The 23,655-nt window shown below is 37.4% G+C and overlaps 1 protein-coding gene across 4 annotated transcripts in view; it reads right to left on the bottom strand.

Annotated features, from left to right (window-relative positions):
• The window catches only part of erbin (erbb2 interacting protein), a 303,640-nt gene that overhangs the window by 153,073 nt on the left and 126,912 nt on the right, over positions 1-23,655 (bottom strand). For all 4 annotated transcript variants that reach the window (XM_051929687.1, XM_051929688.1, XM_051929689.1 and 1 more), the window contains one exon: positions 6,967-7,084. In XM_051929687.1, the coding sequence (XP_051785647.1) occupies positions 6,967-7,084 (118 nt within the window). The remainder of the gene's footprint in view (positions 1-6,966; positions 7,085-23,655) is intronic.

Below are 23,655 nucleotides of genomic sequence, written 5' to 3'. Positions count from 1 at the left end.
TCAATGTGCATGCTTCAATGTTAGATGAATGGTTCGATGTGGTGAAGCAAAATGCCGACATACAAATGCATTCGTGGTGCATTTATATTCAAGTGTTGCATATTCCTCAATGTAATGACACAATACATTTTAAAAGTCTCACATACCATCTTCTGTGCTGTCTTTTTTTTTTCACCTTCACAAAAGCATCAGAATGTATGGCAGCGTATTTGACCAACAGAGAAAAAAATTAAGGACACAATGTAAAGGTCTATTTTGTGATTAAAGTGGACATTTCGGCGTTTAATCTCAAAATGCCCACTTTAATCTCATAGTTTCTTTTATCATTGAAGTAGACTGTCATAAATGTCATCTTAAAACCAACCCAATTGTTAATCACTATGTGCATCTGGGGCTTCCACCTGAACTGGCAGCAGTGGCAGGAGCAATCACCACACAGAAAATATTAAATTTATGATATTACAGCTCTCTGCTACATTTAGAATCCTTACATTTATACTTGATATCACTTTCATGATGAAATGCATTAAAGTATGTATGTTACGTTTTACAGATAAGTCATTAACTTAATTTAAGTAATAAACACTGTTAATAATTACATATTTATGTGGGGGCGGCACAGTGGCAAAGCGGTAGTGCTGCTGCCTCGCAGGGAGTCACATCACTGGTGTTCTGTTCCCTGCCTGGAGTTTGCATATTTTCCTGGAGGGATTCCACAGAGTGCTCCGGTTTATTTTCAAAGACATGAATGTTTGGGGATTTGGTGACACTAAAATGACACTAGTGTATGTGTTTGTTTGTATTCACCTTGCAATGAGCTGATGCCCCATCCAGGAATTATTTCTGTCTCGCGCCAGATTTTTGCTGGAATGGGTGCATCCCTGGATTGATGGTTGTAATCATTAGACATTCTTTTCAGAGATATTGTGGCAAGGGGTCCTCGGAATTTAATGGATGTTTCAGACAATTCACAACACAGCGAAGCCGAACATTTTCTCATCGTGATGATATCTCACACTGTCACCTGGTGGAATCTTCCAGATTTACATAAAGTACACGCACAAGTATAAACAATACTACGCTTGCTTGGCAGTAGCATCGCTGGAGCATGCGTTATGTCGCGTTAAGTATAAACCCAACATAATAGAGAGCAGAGGGATTATTCAACCACTTGCCATTGGGTGAGCTGGTAAGGTAAATAACTTCACCATTTCAAAGTTAGCCTTATACTCATAAAAAGTATGAATACTTTTTAAATGTCACAATTACTTTTTTCCAGTTTTGAGTAAATTGTTGAAAGGTTTCCACAGTTTGCTTCTTTTGATTTGTCATGATATGCACTGTTTTGTATATCAGATGGAAATATTCTTACTTTCACATACTGAAAGTTTAGAATCTGAAACAATAACATTAATATTTTTGGGGGCTAAATATATTTTATATATAGCATCTTGAAAAAGTAATAAATATAGATAGATAGATAGATAGATAGATAGATAGATAGATAGATAGATAGATAGATAGATAGATAGATAGATAGATAGATAGATAGATAGATAGATACTTTATTAATCCCAATGGGAAATTCACAAATACACATTATATATACTACACTGTGTGTTTTGCTCCAATCAATCAGCCATTGATTAAATGTCAAGTTTCCACACTTTATGACTTGATCAGTGATCAGTAAACTGGTAAATCTCAAAGAACATATCTGCTTTTCTAAGCTTTATGGCAAAGTTGTAGTGGTGTAGCCAACATTTAAAGTATGTCACTGTGATCTGTTAAAGTTTATTTCATTGTATCGGATTTTATTCATATTGTAACCCATGAGTCTGTGTCTTGCACCCCAAAGACAAAGGTGAGTCTCAGTACTTTAGCAAAATCAGCTTTATTCAACTTGTAACAGGAACAGCAAGGTTATTTATTGTAGCAGGATCTACCATTCTACTATACACAGACACAGCAAACAGGTACGATTGGGGCCAGGTCAGTGGCCAAGTTATAATGTTCCTTGCATCACCCATCGGGCGATCAGTGCTTTGCAAGTGGCAGCAGTCAGCTTGTAGTTATTTCTGTGGCGTTATAAATTTGCGCTTGCCTTGCTGATGGAAAACCACCCTCAACAGATGCAGCAGTCATGCTTCTGTGTGTCGTCCCGTTGGGGAGGGTCACAAAAGAATTCAGAAGTCTCACAATATGAACAGAAACCAGACACATTTAGGTAAGACAGCTGACAGAAAAAGACATGTCTCTTACATAACACACGAGGCAAGCTGACTAACAGAGGGGGCAGATTTGCTAGGTTAGCAATATGACAAGCAGATGAGCAGCAAACAACTGTTATTGCCAAGGCAGGATATTCAGGGAAAGAAGGAGTGTGCAGTGACCCAAAAGTTCAGCTTCTGGCTTAAAGTGGCTGTTCTATTTTCTGTGAGTGACAAACCAGCAAACCAGAATGTACCTATGTTTGGACCTTGCATGATCGTGTTTCAGACTCTTGTACTGTAGGAAATGTATAAATGCTTAGATGCTGCCCAGAACAATGGATGGAAACATTACTAGTGCACGTGTCTAGGACAACATGCTTTCCCACACTCGGTCTCGAAGTTGAGGAAGAGCCTTTCTCAGGAAACCCCAACTATATGATGCTTTGGCCAAGTATCTCTCCTTCAATTATTCTATTCTTGTGAGTTTTAAGCCTATATTACACAGAAGCTAGTACAATTTTCCTTTAGTGTTACTGATTTTTACTGAAAGAAATAACATACATCTTTATGTATATTGTTACATTAGTAACAGCTGCAATCTCTAGCAATCCTCTTCCCCATGTGCATGCGGTCCCTGCTGGATACATCTGACGCTACGAGCAGAACTATAGCACAATTCCTAACCACGATGAATTAATTTTGCTGCTTCAGATGATATTGGGATGGGAAGGACCAGCCATAAGTGGATTGGCCATCCGTGGCTGGGTAATCGACATCCTAGCTACAAATGGATATGCAGATAGCTTTTCTACAGTAGTAAATTGACAGGCTTACAGCTAGGTTTAAAATGTCATTAGAATGTGCAGCAAGCAGTAGAAAAATACTGTTTGTGTGCACATTTATTTTCGACTTGGATTTAAATATCCAAACAAGAAGAAACGTGGGAATTAAGTGACATTCATAAAAGTAGAGAACTGGGTTCAACAAACAATGCGTGCACAGTTAATTTGAACTGAGATCTCTAATGGTAAGGGGTAGGAGCTAAGGAAATGTGAGAAAGAATTAGCTGCCTTATGCCTTATGGATGTACAGACACCTTTTAAAAGTATAAGCAGAAAATAAGTGCCTTGTTGGGGAACACTATTCTTCATGAACTATGTTACACTGTTAACTATTAGAAAATAATACAGTAGAAAAGCTACAAGAAACTGACTATTATTAAGAGTCAGTGCATGCAGACACTGATGTGCAAGAAGGCATGCTGTAGTTACCTTGCTGAAAGACGAGTGACCCATAGTTTAAATGAATAGTTTTAATACCTTGGAAGCCTGCATAGTCCGGAGCCATGCTAACTACAATCACAGCAGAGACTTGCTATTTAAAAAAAAAAAAAAAAAAAAAAGACTGTCCACCTATTAAAAGCACCGTCTCGGTCTGCACTACTTTCACCCTCCACTGCAGCAGACGCTCTATGTTATTGCAGCTTTAAAGTAAAAAGTAACAATCCCCCAACACTGATATGAGTCCTCAAAGTTATTAGTCAGCCATTACTACTGGGAATAGAGAAAAGGGAAAGTAAGTTATCTTTGAAGTATTGCTATCTATCTATCTATCTATCTATCAACATACAGTGGGTACGGAAAGTATTCAGACCCCCTTCAATTTTTCACTCTTTGTCATATTGCAGCCATTTGCTAAAATCATTTAAATTAATTTTTTCCCTCAATGTACACACAGCACCCCATATTGACAGACAAAAAAAAGAATTTTTGAAATTGTTGCATCTTTCCCAAGAAGACTCATGGCTGTATTAGCTCAAAAGGGTGCTTCTACTAAATACTGAGCAAAGGGTCTGAATACTTAGGACCATGTGATATTTCAGTTTTTCTTTTTTAATAAATCTGCAACAATTTCAAAAATTCTTTTTTTTGTCTGTCAATATGGGGTGCTGTGTGTACATTAATGAGGGAAAAAATTAATTTAAATGATTGTAGCAAATGGCTGCAATATGACAAAGAGTGAAAAATTGAAGGGGGTCTGAATACTTTCCGTACCCACTGTACATGCTTGTGGCAACACATTTTTTTTTCTTTTTTAGGAGAAATTGCTGACAAGGATTTTGAAATATCTAATAATTTATTTCCAGAGCTCTGAGTTAATTTGGGCTAAAGTATGCGTAACATTTAGCAAAATCAAAACGTCTCCATTTTTGCTTAAAAAACTGTTTATAACTGTGTGAAACATCTTTCCTTCAAACCCTGATCGAGTTTTAAGGAAAAATGTACTTTTGATAAGTATAAAATACAAGGTAGACAATTTATTTCAATTTTCTTCCATTTCTTGTTAATTATATGTGTGTGTGTGTGTGTGTATATATATATATATATATATATATATATATATAGAGGTTGTGTATTTTGGGAACTATTATGGTGGAGCATGTGGTGGCACAGTGGTTAGCACTCTTGCTCAGCAATGGGAAGTGAAGGTTCAAGCGTATAGGATTTCTGTGTCAAGTTGGTATATACTCTACGACTGCATAGCTTTTTCTGGTAATGCTTTACTGCTGTGGAATTGTGGTTCCCGATGGTTGGATTTGTCCTTGTTGTTAGAGAATTGGATCGCCAAAAAAGCTTTTTCCTCATTGTCGCTGACACTGTTCACCAATGGAGTTGCCTTGATCTGGAGACTAGCACCATATACAGCTGAGCTGGATTGTTTTGTGCTCCTTATTTAACAAAGATGACATGTTAGTAATGGCTACAATCTCTAATGAACCTCTTCCCAGGTGCATGTGCCCCCTGCTGGATACAAGTGGTTCTTTAAGTATTACACTAACTTAGAAAGTGCAGATACCATGTTGCTTGCCAGAGCCAGGAAGATTTTAGGACACAGAAGACTGAAGTATTGGGTTATACATTAAAGAAATTAGAATAACAAACCGAGAAAAACTTGCTGTGCATTGAGAGGAAGAGTGGACATATTTGTTATCCAGGTGAAGTTGGATTGGAAGAAGCCCCTTAGACAGAGATGAGTATCCTCGTCAGAAATTAAAACAGAGGGGTGGGGTTTGATTTGTTTTTCAATCCTATTTTTTGTAAAAAATTTATCTATTTGTACAGAATGATTAAAATAAAATTAATAAAAAAAATTTTAAAAAAAATTTAAAACTAGCTGCTTTAATAAATTCAGACATCTTCATTTTGTACTTTAATTAAAAACAGACACCTGTTGTCTAAGTGTGAATGATGAGTGAGATTATTCTTAGTAAAAGATTGCCCTGCTTAACTGGAGTATGGTCATTTAAAACAAAATTTCCATACTAATCCATATTTGCAGGAAGTAAATTGAGTAATTTTCAGGAAACACAAAATGCTGAAATGCTAGTGGTCAATTACACCCATGCATGGCTAAAATATGCTGTGAATAGCACCTAACCTATATTTAACACTTGAAAGTTACATAGCATGGAGTCCTTTAGAGATTTTAATACTGTGTCCCTTAAACTTTTATCTTATATTTAAACCTCAGAATAACCAATTTCTTTTATTAAACACATCTTGGAAATTGTGTTAAGATACCTGCTCAGTTTTTCTAATCTTCCAATATCAGTGGTAGACTCTAAACTGCCTTAAAATAATAAAAATATATACAGCCCATTAACACTCTGACAAAAATTTCACTACCAGATGATCTGAAGCAGTACTGGAAGCATGACCTTTCAATCAGAATTTCACATAAAGAATGGAATTCACTCAATGACAAGGTACATTTATCATCAATTTCTGTAAAGTATACTGTAATTCAACTAAAACTCTTACACCACACATAAACATCCTTGCATGCTTGCATGTGAAATGTCCCCATGGCAAGACCGTAATTGTTTGAAATATAATACTATTTTGGGATTACCTCAGATTCAGACCATACTTGGAAGAAAATCTTTGCTGACCTCATTATTATATTGTAAAATACTGTAACCACAATAACTCTTAATCCTCTTATAGCACTATCTGAAGTATTTTACTTCATAGGATAACCGTATATAATGAAAAACGTTTGTGATATCTTATACTACAGTACTTGCTTATTACTTTTATTAACTGGAATAGTCCTAATCCACAAACTGTATAACTAAGGAGCAAAGGATGCCTTATTTTATTTATAAACTTAAAGTTTCCATCTGAGATGTGGGTCTGAAAGCAATGAAGTTTGAAGTTCCAGTTTAGATAACATAGGCGCAGCCCTTGGTGGCACGTGTCCATATTTGATTGGAGGAATAAACCTGGCCAGTGGTTAAAAGATTCGAATGTGAGAGGACCAACCTGTCTTTTGCCAAACAGCTAGTAAGGGGAGTATGTCATGCAGAACAGGGAGAGTAACTGAGGGAGTCCTGAGAAGCACAATAGAGTGCCAAGGCCTGGAGCAATTTAAGTGGGGTTATTGGGAGTACAAAAACTCCCAGCATATTTTGTAAATTTTTTTTTCTTTTCTATTCTTAAAAAAGAATCCACTATATTTCACCTTTATGACTTTTGGTCTGTGTTTCAGTCTCTCTGTTATTGGTTGATTTCATATGATCTACACCATACCCATTGGCTGCTGGCATGGAACAACATAACCATTTATTAGAACACTTTAGTTTTCAAAAAATACTTTGCAGTTAGAAATCAATCTGAAGCTTATATATGAAGCCCTTCTAACAATGCCCTTCTAAAGTAGTCAATGGCAGGTAAATTATTGTTCTGCTTACCGTTTTTGCTGACATCCAGTTCCCTGAGGTTAATGAGGTTTGCAATAGATGCTGGCAAAACTGTTAAGTCATTATCTGGCAAACTCAGTTTATGCAGAGCCTGACAATTGAACAATTGCTGTAACACATAAAAAATACAATAAATTAATTTTAAATACTTTTCATCTGAAGAATAAGGAACTGATATATTTTAATACTATAAGAAACAATATAAATAGAAAAGATCATTTTTGCCATTTGTGTCAAAAATTGAAGAACCAAAGGCACAATACTCTATATTGTAATAAAGTGCATATTTTACCTATTTGTTCTATTTTAAATAATCTTTCACTGCATGCTGAATTAAAATAATAAAACATTACATTTTCGTATTACTTTAATTGGCCATCTACCTTTAAACTGCTTCTTCAATACAATATACTAGGTAATACTGTTTTTTTCTATATTGTATGTTACATAATCATGTTAGTCAGCCTTTACATAGTGCCAATAACAAAATGCACCTTCCCAAAGGGGTTTACAGAGGAAATGTCAATACAAGATCAAAAATAAAAATAAGCACCATAAAAATAATAATAATAATTGAAGGAGAAGCTTGAATGTGTAACTGGCAAATTTTAAACTGCTAATATTAAAAGAACCAACACAGATCAAAGAAAGTTGCATCATTAATGGTTTTACTGCAACCTTTACAGAAATAAATTACAGGAAGAACTATTGTTAAAGCTTTTAATGTTAACAGACCAAACAAGTATAGTCTTATGTGGTAGTGACAGTATTATTTCAGTGAGTAGCATGGACTATTAAAACTTCAATACAAAAAGGAATTAATGAAAAACAAAGAACAGTAAGTCTTCAGTCTGGATTTAGACATGAAGAGAGCTGCAGCCTCACAAATACTCCAAGTGAAAAACTTTTAATTTCAGGAGCCAGACAGCCAAAACAGCATTTGTTAAGAAATATGTAATATAGATTTTTGTTTAAAGTAGATAGGCATTATATAATATCACTCAATCATATAAGCAAAAAATACTACTCAGAGGTTATGAATAAAAACAACTACTTTCCACTGTATTTGTCAATTCAGTGTAAATTAATATTCAGGAACATGTAAAAAATTACCCATAGTAATACAGACATAAAAAGTTCTAAAAAAAAACCAGTGTGAAAATTTTATAGCAATCTACAGTGACTCTATAAGTAATAAAAAAATCTCAATTCATACATATATAATTGTCCAACTGTATCATGAAAGAAACTGTTGGATATACCTCTATAGGGATACGTTCCAAGAAATTCTTGGATATCTAATGACTCTGAACCAAAGTAATGTTAACTACAAACATTACCTTTCAAAATATTTGCTTTAAGAAATTATCCATCCATCCATCCATTTTCCAACCCGCTGAATCCGAACACAGGGTCACGGGGGTCTGCTGGAGCCAATCCCAGCCAACACAGGGCACAAGGCAGGGAACCAATCCTGGGCAGGGTGCCAACCCACCGCAGGACACACACAAACACACCCACACACCAAGCACACACTAGGGCCAATTTAGAATCGCCAATCCACCTAACCGGCATGTCTTTGGACCGTGGGAGGAAACCGGAGCGCCCGGAGGAAACCCACGCAGACACGGGGAGAACATGCAAACTCCACGCAGGGAGGACCTGGGAAGCGAACCCAGGTCCCCAGATCTCCCAACTGCGAGGCAGCAGCACTACCCACTGTGCCACCGTGCCGCCCTTAAGAAATTATTTAATTATAAAACTTTATTCAAAGCTATTAAGAGCAGTGTTCAAACACAGAGAAGACAGCAATGTTAAAGAAAAGTGATATTACTATGATATTGTTCTAGACATGAACATGAAACAGCTTGCTTCTGCATAAATCACTCACATTGACTGAGATTCTGATTGTTGTAAAAAATAATCAATTGCAAAGATCTCTCTTAGTATGCTTCTATACTTGCTTTAAATAATTTTCATTTGTGAAAAGAACTCCTCCCAACTGCATATTCTACAAAAAAAATGATGCCATGCACACAGCATGATTGCAAATCCTTGGAAACAAATTAAGAAATTCAAAGACACTCAAGTAAACTTACTTCTAAGTGAATTATTGCACTTGGAGTTCAGTTACTTTTAGCTGCAAGACATATGGAAAGCAGTCCACATTAACAGCAAAAGATGAAAAACTGCAGATTTGTTTTGTCGAAACTGAAAATAATATTCAAATTCATAAAGAATGGCAACCTGAGTAGCATCTCTGTCTGAAAATTGTTCCATAAAATTGGGAAAATTAACAGGTTTTGCTTGTTGCAGTTGAGTTAGATTTATTATATAGTTTTAAAAAATGGAGAAAATTATAAATTAACAGCTCTGTACCAAAACTGAAATAAGCTCACTTGGAAAACAATAACTATCCTCCTGTTCTAACTCGGCAATGAAGCACCTGAAAATCACACATATTGCCTGAAGGCTGCTGCTAGTGAGTACATTTTACTCCTTGTCTCAGCAAATATTTGGCTTGAAGTAAAGGAATAACATATTATGGTCAATCCACTACTGTAAAACCATTCTCCATCTAACAATTTTTTCATATTTGCAAATGCTGTTCTACACACTAGGATTTGTACACAGACTCAGTCACATACAAAGTACTGCCACCAGGGGTGCTGCTGCCAACAAAATCAATTGCTAATAAATCTATGCATAAACTTAACATTCTTAAAAAATAAATAAATAAATAAATAAATAAATAAAACACAGGACGAAGTCAAGCAAGCAGCTGTAAACATGCACATTTCAGTGCTACAGCCTGCCCTAATTATCATGTTAAAAGCTTGGCTTATTTAATTATTTTTTGATGACACCACAGGCCAAATCATTATGTTTAAAACAGCCAACTGTAGCATCAGCTTGTTAAGAACACCCAACTAGGGCCAGAATGAGATATTCTGCTCACAGGCAGCACACACTTGTGCCACAGGCCGAAGGTGGCAAGCAGGGCACAGTTTGCTCACTCCATTCTAGGATCTGCAGCTTGCTCACAGGCCATGTTTTCCCTAACTCCTGTATTTCTTTCTTAACCCCAGCCAGACTTTTTCCTTTTCAGCATCCTCTGCAAGCTCGTTCAGTTTTTCTCTCATCTTCGATCCTATCATTTTCATATGTCTGAATTAACGTTAGCTAAATATTCTATTTCTTTGAGTTATATTTACAAAAATTATTCAAAATATAACTATAAGTAGATAAAAATGACGACTTTATGTCATACTAATATTTAAAAACATCCTTGGGAATCTCATAGCAGCTCTGCAATTACATAGTCTAGTGAACTAAAGTCAATTTATGCTGAGCTGTGATCTGATAAGCCATACTGTATGTACAGATGAGAGTAAGTACTTTCCAGTCTCTGAGGCAACATCCAGTCAAAGAACCTTAAATCCATATTACTAACCGAGAATGGTAAACCGGAAGGCACAGACGCAGGTACATGGCGATGGACGCAGGAGACATAGTGCGCAGGCGCCTACAGCGCGCGTCTCATAAACCACAAGTGAAGTCTGATCCACCACGAACGAAGGAGTCACGGATCAAAAACAAAAGAGCTCAACTAACGAAGGAGTCACGGCTCAAAATCGAAAGAGCTCAACTAACGCCACACAGAAAAGAGGATTCTGCACTGCACCCCAGAGTCAAACGGAAGACACTACGAAGTCCACAAAGATAGTACGGAAGGCGCGAGAAAGTACGAAAGGTGCAGGCGCCTACAACGCGCTTCTGAACTAAACGTCCACACTACACAGCATGGTCCGGGTAATAAGAATAAACGAACTCTCCGTATTAAACGTTCGGCATCCTCACACATCCAAACCATATAGCATATGTGAATCACATTACAGTGATGCATTATTAACAGTACAACCACAGAAAACGCTCCGTATTAACAGTAAGTGCAATTATCCATATTACTAACGGTAGACAACGGATAACTAATGGAGTCACGGTCATGGCTCCAAAACAATCCAGCTCAACTAACGGAGCTACAAAAACGAGCCCGCATGGATAAAATCATTAAACGTGGGCGCCTACAACGCGCGTCTAAAACCGCGGAAGCAAAACTGTCTCGGCTCCAAAACTAAACAGCTCAACTAACAGAGCTACAAAAACGAGCCCGCATGGACAAATACAATGAACATAGACGCCTACAATGCGCATCTGATACTGCGGAAGCAAAACAGGCACGGGTTCAAAACGAAAGACCACAACTGACGAAGATACACAAACGAGCCCGCCTGGATAAAATCAATGAACGCAGGTGCCTACAACGCGCGTCTGAAATGCTGCAAGCAAAGCAGGCACGGCTCCAAAAAGAAAGAGCTCGACTAACAGGGCTACAAAAACGAGCCCGCCTGGATAAAAACAATGAACGCAGGCACCTACAACGCGCTTTTCAAACAACACAACCAAAGGAGTCACGGCTCCAAAACGAAACATCTCAACTGACAGACATACAGAAACGAGCCCGCCTGAATACAATTAATGAACGCAGGTGCCTACAACGCGCCTCTCAAACAGCAGAGGCAATAGATAAACGGCAAAGAAAGGAACGACAAACAGCCACTAAACAATTCCGCCAATTAGCTGACAACGCATTCTGTAATGAGTCCACTATTAATGAACATTCATTAGGATTAATGAATATCATTTGCTGTCATTGTCATTCACTTAACTTCCCTGAAGAAACAACTGGCAATACAGCTAATGAGTTTACACGTTGTTGTCAAAAGGGTCAGGTTAGACTGCCTCCTTTAGATGACTTTCCTGAATATCTACGGAAGCTTCTAACTAACAATGTACCCAAAAGTAAAAACTTTATGGACTGCATTGGATCCTACAATAGTTCATTTGCTTTTGCATCTACCGGGGTAAATATCAGGCCAACAGCTGGCAATGGCCCATACTGCTTTCGCGTATGTGGACAAATATTGCATCGGATTGGAACAGTGCACCCTGAACCAAATCACGAACGCAAATATGCACAAATCTACGTGTTAGATCCAGATGTCGCAATCTATCAACGAATGACCCTTCCTGAAAACAAGCAATACACAGAGCTGATAATGAGAAACGTCGCTGAAGTCATAAACAGTCACCCATTAGCTAAGTCTACAAAAGTACTTACAGGATCACATTCTAACAATACTGTTTTGATTCCTAGAGTTGACCTTACAAGTTCTGACCTGGAATTACCTTTTACACTTAAACGACGCCAATTTCCCATTAAACCTGCATTTGCCATGACAATCAACAAATCCCAAGGACAAACCATGGACAGAGTTGGCATATACCTCTCTGAGCCTGTACTTGGACATGGACAACTTTATGTAGCCTTCTCAAGAGTTCGGCATTCATCTGACATTAAAGTTAAAGTTGTAGATACTCCATACCAAGGAAAACTCATTCAAGGACAACACACCATCTTTACTACAAATGTTGTGTATAAAGAAATATTCCAATAAATCTTTCTAATGTGCCATGCTATGGGTTCTTTACTTCCTTAGTTCGTCATCTACACCTTTACACTCCAATATATCTCATACATACATCAATGTATTTTGGGTTACCCAACACCAGGGGTTGGCAAGCGAAGCGAGCAGGGGGTGGAGCCCCCTAGTTTTATTATAAAAGCACTGTTTAATTCTATCCACAAAATGGAATAGAAAGTAAACTCTACTCCATTGTGTATTTTTTAAAATATTTCACAATGGGATGATAAGCCAATCATACTGCTCATCTCTATATGCAAAAGACATGCATAAACCGAGATGGCTGTTGTAACGTGGGTATTTCCCAATAACCTGCAAAAATTATATTGTGGATAAAATCACCAAGAGATTATCTTGTTTACAGAATTTGGGCAGGAACAATACCAAAAAGCACTTACTGGCTAGTTTACACAGACCGCTAACATTTTCAAAAATGAAACAAACCACTGTGTTTATTGCTCTTGAGTATTCATAGATTTTGCCTGGATTTCTTATGTGCATTACAGGGAGTGCAGAGTGTTCCCGTCTCTGGTCTCATCACTCTGTCTTAATTTTGTGATTGGCTGTGTAACATTCATTTGATTCTTCATGTATATCTTTTAACAACAGGGCACAAGTCATAAACACTTCATGATTTACAAATGCACTGTGAGCAAAAAAAACAATATAAATGTAAAAAGCAGATAAAGAACATGTAGCATACATAAGTTTTAACATATATTTTTTTGTACATACTCAAATGTTTATTTTAATATGAATAACCAAACATTAACTTTTGGCTAATCTGAAACCCTGATAGTCACAGTCAAACCACACTTCTCGCCCAAGCAGTAAGATAACATAAGCAAATTGTGAACCAGGATATCCCTGATGAACATTCATTTGGAGGGATCTACATGCATTACATACCATACATCGTATTTTTAACACTAGAATTACCAGAGCCTACGAAAAACTTCTAGAAACTGGGAGTATTGTAGATGTGAGTGGTGTTTTGAGGCAATGGAAATGGACATTCTCTGATCTGGACGGAAAAAAGCTGACACACAAATGCTGGTGAATCTGCCTTCTTTGTATCTCACCATCACTTGAGTGTTCCTGCTCATGCTGAATTAGTATGCACCTTAAGGTCTATGATGTCAAAAAAATAAATAAATAAACAGAGACACAGGTATATATGATATTTGGAATTATTCATTTTATGACCTGTATAGTACATTTCGGAAAACATTATGGCACGGATGCAACATTATTCATATTATTCACATTCATATTCATTCGCATAACACCGTGTGTTTTTTCCCCTGATCTTGCCAGTCCCCACATTCACAAGCAAGGATGGGGCGAGGTTCACCACTTTGTGAACAACTGTGTGGGCAAATAGTCCAGCATTTTAAGAACAACGTTTCTCAACGTACAATTGCAAGGAATCTAGGGATTTCATCATCTACTGTCCATAATATCATCAAAAGATTCAGAGAATCTGGAGAAATCTCTGCACGTAAGCGGCAAGGCCGAATACCAACACTGGATGCCTGTGACCTTCGATCCCTCAGGCGGCACTGCATTAAAAACCGACATCATTCTGTAAAGGATATTACCACGTGGGCTCAGGAATACTTCAGAAAACCATTGTCAGTTAACACAGTTCGTCGCTACATCTGCAAGTGCAAGTTAAAACTCTACCATGCAAAGCAAAAGCTATATATCAACACCGAGCTCATCTGAGATGGACTGACGTAAAGTGGAAAAGTGTGCTGTGGTCTGACGAGTCCACATTTCAAATTGTTTTTGGAAATCATGGACGTCGTGTCCTCTGGGCCAAAGAGGAAGAGGACCATCCGGATCGTTATCAGCGCAAAGTTCAAAAGCCAGTACATACAGGTTTTGGAGCAACATATGCTGTCATCCAAGCGACATCTTTTTCAGGGACGTCCCTGCTTATTTCAGCAGGACAATGCAAAGCCACATTCTGCATGTGTTACAACAGCGTGGCTTCATAGTAAAAGAGTGCGGGTACTAGACTGGCCTGCCTGGAGTCCAGACCTGTCTCCCATTGAAAATGTGTGGCGCATTATGAAGCGCAAAATACGACAACGGAGACCCTGGACTGTTGAGCAACTGAAGTTGTACATCAAGCAAGAATGGGAAACAATTCCACCTACACAGGTTCAACAATTAGTGTCCTCAGTTCCCAAACGCTTATTGAGTGTTGTTAAAAGGAAAGGTGATATAACACAGTGGTAAACATGTCCCTGTCCCAGCTTTTTTGGAACGTGTTGCAGGCATCAAATTCAAAGTGAGTGAAGATTTGCAAAACAACAATAAAGTTTATCAGTTTGAACATTTGATATCTTGTCTTCGTAGTGTATTCAATTGAATATAGGTTGAAAAGGATTTGCAAATCATTGTATTCTGCTTTTATTTACGTTTTACACAACGTCCCAACTTCATTGGAATTGGGGTTGTAAATGTAACCTTATAAAACATCCAAAAAAGCAGGCAGGAACTGCTTTCCTAACTAGAAAGTTACGGATTTCTCTTTATTTCATAAAGGAAGAAACATTACCCCATTGAGACCATCATTATTAAAAACACAAATTTAAAAATGGCTAGAAATGCAAAAGTTATTGTAAAATGAAGATATTAAAGTCTGACACACTATAGAGAAGCTAAACTGACAAGTGTCCATATTTAATGAAGAAATGCAACTGTGCATAACATAATATTTTCTAACTCAAACTGTGCGGGAGGGCAGGAAACAGTCCTGGACAGCGTGTCTCACATATGCACCCACATTCATACTCACAAAAAAGTCAGCATTAAATAACCAGAGTACCTGGGTAATGACCAGGCATGGGATTTCAACCCAAATAGAAGATTCATAATGCAACATTGCCACCCACAGCACCACCGGTTCCCACTGGGGTTTTGGTAGAAAGAAGGTTTGTTTTGGTCAGTGCTGCTCCACATAGCTAATTGTTATGCTTATAGCCCACACCGCCTTCCTTACTCCAGTGTTTCTCAACCATTTTGGGAACATGACTCAGTTTTGGCATTTTTAAATTCATTGACAACTGCCAAGACTAAGATCGGGTTGTGTTACTCTGTAGCAGCAGGTAAGAGTATGTATACCGGTGACCTACAACAGACCCACACAGCCTCATTTGCAAAGATCTGTATACTGTGTGATTAACATATGGCCAATTTGACAAACAGTCAGCTGTAAGTCAATGCATAACTGTAACTATAGAACATGATAAAGAAAAATACAACACTAATGATGGAAATTCATAAATTTTAAGATGCAACAAAGTGTGGAAGTATTTTTTCAAAACAAAAGAATATAGGAGTAACATGAAAATATATAAAACTGATTTCACATTCCATGGAAGTACAATGTGTATAGCTTCAACATCTTGGTGTAGAAAAATAACCCTCTGCACAATATGCAGAACTAGCCTCACTGTCATCATCCCAGGGTTCATCACAGAACTGTAAAAATTACAAAACAGAAAACCACAAGTCTATCTAATAATTAACTTTTGGGCAAAAGGGTTACTGTTAACAAATTCAAATTACGAACTATTAGTTACTAAGCAAATAAACGTGGTAGTATATTTGAGTTTATAATTTGCAAATGCAATATAAGCCACCCATACCCCCAAAATAATCACTTAATCTTACCATATCCTAGGTCTGGGCGATAAAACAGTAAAGATAATTATCGCAAAATAACTTTTCCTTGAAAGAAATATAACAAATGATTGATAGAAAGTCAATAGAACTTATTCCATCCATGTTTTGACAGACAAAATGAAAAGCCAATGATAATGACAGTAGTACCACGCTGAACCCATCATGTATAAAAGAGTTACAGCCACGTCAGGTTATGTTGACGCACACAGTACTGACCCTAGTAGCAGCAGCACACGTGCTAATGTTTGGGCTGCACTTGCCATGCACTATGGAGTTAACCTGCACTTGTAAATGTGCTCAAAATATCACTCACACTTACAAGATGCATTTTCCTTGCACACCGACATTTGGCAGTAATCTAACTCCATAGTGCATGCCAGTACATTAGGAGAGGGAGCAAGATAAAAGAGAAAACGACGACAGAAACTGTTAAAGAAAACTTGGAAAAATAAATAAATAAATAAGCATTACTGATGAAAAAGCCCAAGGATCAAAAGACAAAGACATTGTTGAAAAGAAGGGTCCAAGGAGTTCGGTAACATGGAGATACAGTATTTTGGCCATTTAAAGATCGACAACAAGCAACAAAGACATTGTTGAAAAGAAGGGTCCAAGGAATTCGGTAGCGTGGAGATATTTTGGCCATTTAAAGATCGACAACAAGCAAGAGTAGCGTGCAGTGAAAATTGTGCCAAAATAATGTTCCCACAAAGACGGGAAATACCACTAATCTTTTGCGCCAACTGAAACAGTGCCATCCTTCAGAGCGCACACAATGCCAAGACTTCACAGTCCCAGACCCAAGCAAGTGCTGCACTAATGGGAATTTCTTGTGCCTTTCTTTTTTTTTGCCTTGTAGTAGAAGTCTGCGTGGGACTTTTTTTTAAACCCATGCCCACCTGCTCCTGCAGTACACATTCTGCTTCTGCCCACTCTTGCATACACTTGGGACTCATTTGTCCCGTTCCCATCCGCAGAAACAAAAGTCATGTATGGTTGATAAGTCTGTTTAACATGATCTTGTACAAGGAGACAGTTGAAGGTTACCCCTTATTGGCCCAGTTGTCCCTTTCATTTTCATTCATTTTGCAATGATTCTGCTTCATCAGTATTTAAGAGAGATCTTCTAATGTAACTTGAATAATAATTTCTGAGCACAAGTTTGCACTTCTTTTTCACAGAAAAAAAGGGGCAACGTAAGCAACATGTCCTGTTAAAGCTTTGTAAGTAGGCAATCAATTACTACTCTATATTATAATAAAGTACAATCTATGTTAATAATTCCTATTCATTCCTGCGGAAGGTAAGTGCTGTCACGTACAAGTCGCCAGCTTGTGGAACATATTACCGCACATTAACTATCCACACTACCACTAAAGAGACGCGGTCAACCGAGCACATCATCAATCATCAATCCAGTCTTATTGGTAGACATTTTATTGATTACATACCACCACCAAAAAAAAAATGTGGGAAGAAAATCCGAAAAGAAACACGCCATTATTGTCCTGACTGTGATGTTGGATTGTGTCTTTCACCATGCTTTAAGATTTAACACTCAAAGGACTCATTTTGAGATTATATACAGTTTTGGTATCATTAGTAGCATTATTATTGTTCATTTCATATTATTATTTTTATTCATCATTACTAGTATCATTTGTATCATTATTATAGTTTTGAGATTTAAAACATAAGTAATTTTTCATGCCAAAAAAAAAAAGTTTTGTTTTTTTTATAGCTAGAAGTCAAGCAAAATGACACCTTACATTGGCTAACTAAAAAGATTACAATATGCAAGCTTAAAGAGGCAACTGAGGCTCTTTCTTCAGGCAAGATGTAATTATTACAAAAAATATATATATTGGTTATATTGGTTAGGTTATATAGTTTAACCTAAAATAGCTAGTCTAATCATACATAACTCATTTTATGTACTACCACCATACACATATATAGCTCACCTCGAAATAAAGACTATAGTGTTATTCCATTTGAATATTATAGAAAAGAAAGATATAATTTATCAATTTATTATTATTATTTATCAATGCTCATTGTCACAGATCATACAGGCATATGACGAAAGTACAATTTCATACATTGGCCAAGCTTGTGTCAGGGTATCTCATTCCTGCTACATCAGCACCATAACAACACCTCTTCCTTGCTTCAGGATACGGTACTCAAAGAACAGAGCAAGCCTGGCACATAAATATGTTTTCCTTCATTTCCATATGGGGTTTTTCAGAAAAAACCCAGGAAATGGGTTTAAACTGAAAAAAATTAACATTTAATGGTTGTTGTTCTGAGTTCACTGCTGGATTTTTAAGTGTCATTACCAATACCATTAATTCTTTTTTGTTTTAGCTACTTTGGCATTATTGTCTTTATTTATTTTTAACTAATATTTATTTTTTATTTCAATTAAAATTATATTCTCACTGCTAGTTTTGGCTTTAGTCTTAGTTTTTATGAACCCTAATAACCCTGTACCATTCAATAACTGCTATTCAGCAACATTGCAATGAATTAAGGAATTTGTGGTTTTAATCCACACTTCTGCAAAGTAATAATATCTTAGTAAGAACTCCAAAACCAAAGACCAAATTTTCTGGAGATGTTTGACATTATAAGCCAGCTTTAGTAAAAAAAAAATTGACCAATTTTAAAATATAGGTTTATTTTGCTGTTCTATTTTTAATGTTAAAATCAGCCATAACATGGTAATTTTTCATTTTGGGGATAGCACAGTATTTACACAAAATATAGAGCTGAAAAGAGATTTAACATTATATGAGAACCATTTTTGTACAACTTATATTTAGGGAGATATAGCCAGGCAATGTTATAACAGCGCCCCCCCAATGTTCAAACTGTGTTACCTTAAAGACATGTGCAATTTCAGTTACATGGGTTATTCATTTGACCAACTCAGCATGACAAGTTTCATTAAATCTGTGACGATGACGTCCACAAGGCTGATCACTTAACTTGGAATTACCCATATGTAAAAGCCACACATTAGTCTTACTAACAATGGGAGCTAACTGATCACCAGATGCCTACCAGGTGTAACTTTGCTATCAGCCCAGTACATTGTATGTAAAGACCTTAAAAGAGAAAACTGCAGTACTGCCCTCAATTAGAAGGTGCAACCAAGGCAAAAAAAGAACAGCAGCTCCTGAACAAAGAAAAAAATGTGTGCTTAAGATTCTTCCACCTGCGGTGGGTTGGCGCCCTGCCTGGGATTGGTTCCTGCCTTGTGCCCTGTGTTGGCTGGGATTGGCTCCAGCAGACCCCCGTGACCCCGTGTTCAAATTCAGTGGGTTCGAAAATGGATGGATGGATGGAGATTCTTCCACTTGTGTAGAGAAGACCAACCATGAAAGGAACAAAGCATCACCTACACCAAAATGTAAGTACACCTACTTTGATTTTGAGAATCTCTTACATATATTTCTCTTCTGGTTCGTCCTGCTTCCACTTCAAAACCGGTCCCGCCCACACGCAGCCGACACGACATTTCTCAATTCCTATTCGTGCTCTTCCAAACCCTTCCCCACACTACCTGCGGCTCCTCTTCAAAACCGGTCCCGCCCACACGCAGCCGACACGGCATTTCTCAATTCCTATTCGTCGTCTTCCATGTCATGCACTATACTGGCCTGCTGAGCGTAATACAGCCAACAAGTACTCGAGGTGCTGCCACAACGGTAAAGTAGCTTTACCACCTTTGCGGGAGCCACCTGTGTCTTTACAACAGCTTCTTACACAGCAAACATCAGAAGCTAAAAATTATCGTGAACACATTCGAGAATACAACTCTTCTCTAGCGTTTGCTTCCATGGGTGCACAGATAACTTTACCTCCTGGCCACGGACCATACTGTTTTAAAATACACAGGCAAATTTATCAGCAAATCTTTCCACTATACGCTAACACTTCTACCTCTCCAGGATATGGCCAGTTTTATGTTTTTGACACAGCGCAAGCTACTGAAGTACGCTTACAAAATAAAGCAAACTCTGCATGCAGCGAAAATTTACTTCTCCAGCTAGATTCCATGCTCAGAACCATCAACCCCTTCGCTAAATCATACAAACACATGCATGAAATCGCTCAGTCCAATCCAACAGCATCTGTACGAATGGTTTTCAAGGAAAACCCTAGGCAGGATTTACGAAGATACAATGCCCCAACATGTCATACCGATGTTGCAGTGATTTTCGTCAGAGAAGATGGCGAAACGCCTGCCGAAAGGGACATTTGCATCTATCCCATAGGCAACTCCTGTAAACAGATTTCCACGCTCAATATGAATTGTGATCCTATGGTTTACTCACTTTTACTCCCTTACGGAGATATTGGCTGGCACAAAGATTTATAACATGTTCCGATAAAAGAACCGCCAAACGAATAAGGCTTACTCAATGCCAACTTTATGCATACAGATTAGCAATGAGGAATACATTTAGCATTTTGCACTCCAGCGGCAAACTATTCCAACAGTACGTCGTAGATGTGTATGTTAAAACAGAGGGTGTGCGTCTCAACTATCTCAGATTACATCAACAAGATCTGCGCGTGGAACTATCAGACGTACTGCAAGCAAATGCTGAAAATAACAACGTACGTGTAGGCAAAATGATCATATTACCGTCCACATTTCCAGGAAGTCCAAGATACATGCAACAAAACTATCAGGATGCCATGGCCATAGTACGTAAATTCGGAAAGCCTGATTTATTTATCACTTTCACATGTAATCCTGCTTGGCCGGAAATTCAACATGCACACTGCGTCTTTCAAGAAATATTTATTTCTTCTTGATTTCTGAATTCCTTTCTCACCGTTTTCCGTTCCTATTCTTACACCACCGTATGCTACGGCAGGCATCAGCTAGTTATTAATTGTAACTTAATAATTAGGATAAAGCCAAACAATATATTGTAATGTACTGGTTTCAATGTAACAAAAGGGAAATAATCTTTGTGAAGGATAAGTCTTACAACTTTCTTCCTAAATCTAGTAGGAAAGTTTAGGGCAGCAACTCACATGCACACAAATGGACAACATAGTGTAGATGCTATATGCTTAATAACTATCTAAAGAACTTATCCATCTTGACCACATGAATTGAAAGATCAGATTTCATCACTTATACGCCTTTCGTCTGGGAGAGAAAAAGTTCAGCTAATATTTTATGTTTGTATCATTTGGTATTGCCACTTGTCTCTCTCCCTGTGTGTGTGTGTGTACGCGCGTGCGTGCGTGCGTGTGTGTAATTATATAGATACAGTTTGCATATCTGTATCTAGAAATCGACAAAGGGAGAAAATGAGACATTTATCTTAAAATAGTTTTTTATTCCAAAGTTTTCAACCCCTACCAGAAGTCATCTTCAGAGGAAAATGATTAGACATACAGAATCAAAGGTTATATACAGAAAATAATGAAGGGAGGGATAGATGGGTGTGGATAAAAAAAGGTGGGGTTCGGAGGGTGTTGTTCATAAAGTTTTATTTAATATGTGGATGCTCTTCTTTTTAAGTCTGCATATACTGGGTTCATGTTAAAGTGTCTGTTAATGGCGTTTTCATTTGATAGGCAATTCAGCCTGCTCTCTGGGACTTTTAGTATTTGAAATTGCACGTGCATTTATCAGAGACCATTGGTGCTTCCTTCTGACAGCTTTGAGATGCTCTTGTATACGTGTTGCTTGCATTTTAGATGTTTGTCCCACATACAGTATATGCTGGGTATGCACAGCATGGTATACTGCATTCCCTGTCTCTGTTGCCTATTTCCTCCTTTTGCTAGTAAAAAGGGTACATACATATTTACACACATATTTTTATGTTATGAATAGATGGTGCCTGGATAATCAGTTGAAAATTAGTCAATCACCACATCCAAATAACAACGGAGACAGCAACATTATTTAATGTAAACTTTCAGAAATTTATGAAACTAGTTCATAAATTGTATAGATCTCATCATATTTCTGGTGTTCTGGCTGGAAACCGAGATCCTTGGGTAGGCAGAAGTTAAAATCTTCACACTCACTACATTAATTTGGCATACCAGGGTAAGCATCCTACTATTTTTAATTATTACTTAATTTTAATTATCAAAGGTAACACTGATAATTAAGTGATTAACATCAATCAATCAGTTCTTTTCACAATATACACATTTCCTACACAACAAATAAAGTGTGAGCAGTGTTAAAAAATGTATTCTGCACTGATATAATTGAGGGTTGATTTTCATAACTGATGAATAGCAATATAAAAATGTGCAGACATTAAAAACACAATAATGAAAGGCTACTTTCAGCATATCACCTGAATTCCTTGGTCAATGCACCCAGTTTATTAATCTATATACAACATTTGTTATTAAAAAGTTTTTAAAAAACTAATGTACTATTAGTGCTGGGCGGTATACCGGTTCATACCGAAAACCGTTTATTTTTTTTATGATATGGATTTTTCTTATACCGCAACACCGGTTTAAATTGCCTAACCGACGTTCGGAATGTGGCGCAGCGGGAAACTGTTCAAGTGGGGACCTTTTCACTGCTACACCGCTAAACACAGATTTGTTGCACTAGGGCTCTTTTTCACTGCTACACCACCAAATAGTGGGCGGTAGCATAGGTATGCCGCGCGGTGAAAATGGACAGAGAGCATTCCGAAACTGAAGCTGATGATAAAGTTAAACATAATGACACAGAAGAAGTTTTGCAGAAAAAAAAGGAATCACGTCCGTTTCCTGGAGATACTTTGGTTTTAAAAGGTCACATGTGTAAATACTGTTTCTATACTACTGGATAACACTGCAAGCCAAGTTGTACTTGTTTTTGTACTTGCTAGTGTATGTTTTGCTTGTATTGATCCTGCGATGTGCTGGCGACTCGTTCAGAGATGGGCGCAACTCTGAACGGATGGCATAATTAAACATGTATAACGAAGATATTTTTAAAGTTCTGAACACTCCGTCGGCTAAGTTAATAACTAGTTTTAATTTCACAAAGACATTTATCTGTGCGGTGATTGCTGCAGGCGCCTGCTGTTAGTGCGGAGGAAGTCAGTTTAAGAAGCGTAGTGATTAATGACTGGGTCGGGGAACACTTAACACAAAGTATTTGATGTGCTGCATTAACTTGTGACGGGGTTTGAGAAAATCTAGTAAATTAAACATTGATTTTAGGATGAAGTTTAGTTTACAACATTCTACTTTAATTATAAAATAAACTATGAGAATAAAGTGGAAATGTCGACTTTAATCTTGACATAGTCAACATGTCGAATTTATTCTCGACATATAGTTTGTTTTTTTCTTCCGTGTCCATATTTTTTTTTCTTCACAGTGGCCCTAATGCGCTTCCATAGGGCTATACCACAAACAGCAGTATAAATGCAAGTTG

Source organism: Erpetoichthys calabaricus, chromosome 7 (genome assembly GCF_900747795.2).
Source record: "Erpetoichthys calabaricus chromosome 7, fErpCal1.3, whole genome shotgun sequence".
Lineage (NCBI taxonomy): Eukaryota > Metazoa > Chordata > Cladistia > Polypteriformes > Polypteridae > Erpetoichthys > Erpetoichthys calabaricus.
Note: the sequence above shows the minus strand (reverse complement) of the source record. Positions and strands in the feature narration are given on the sequence as shown.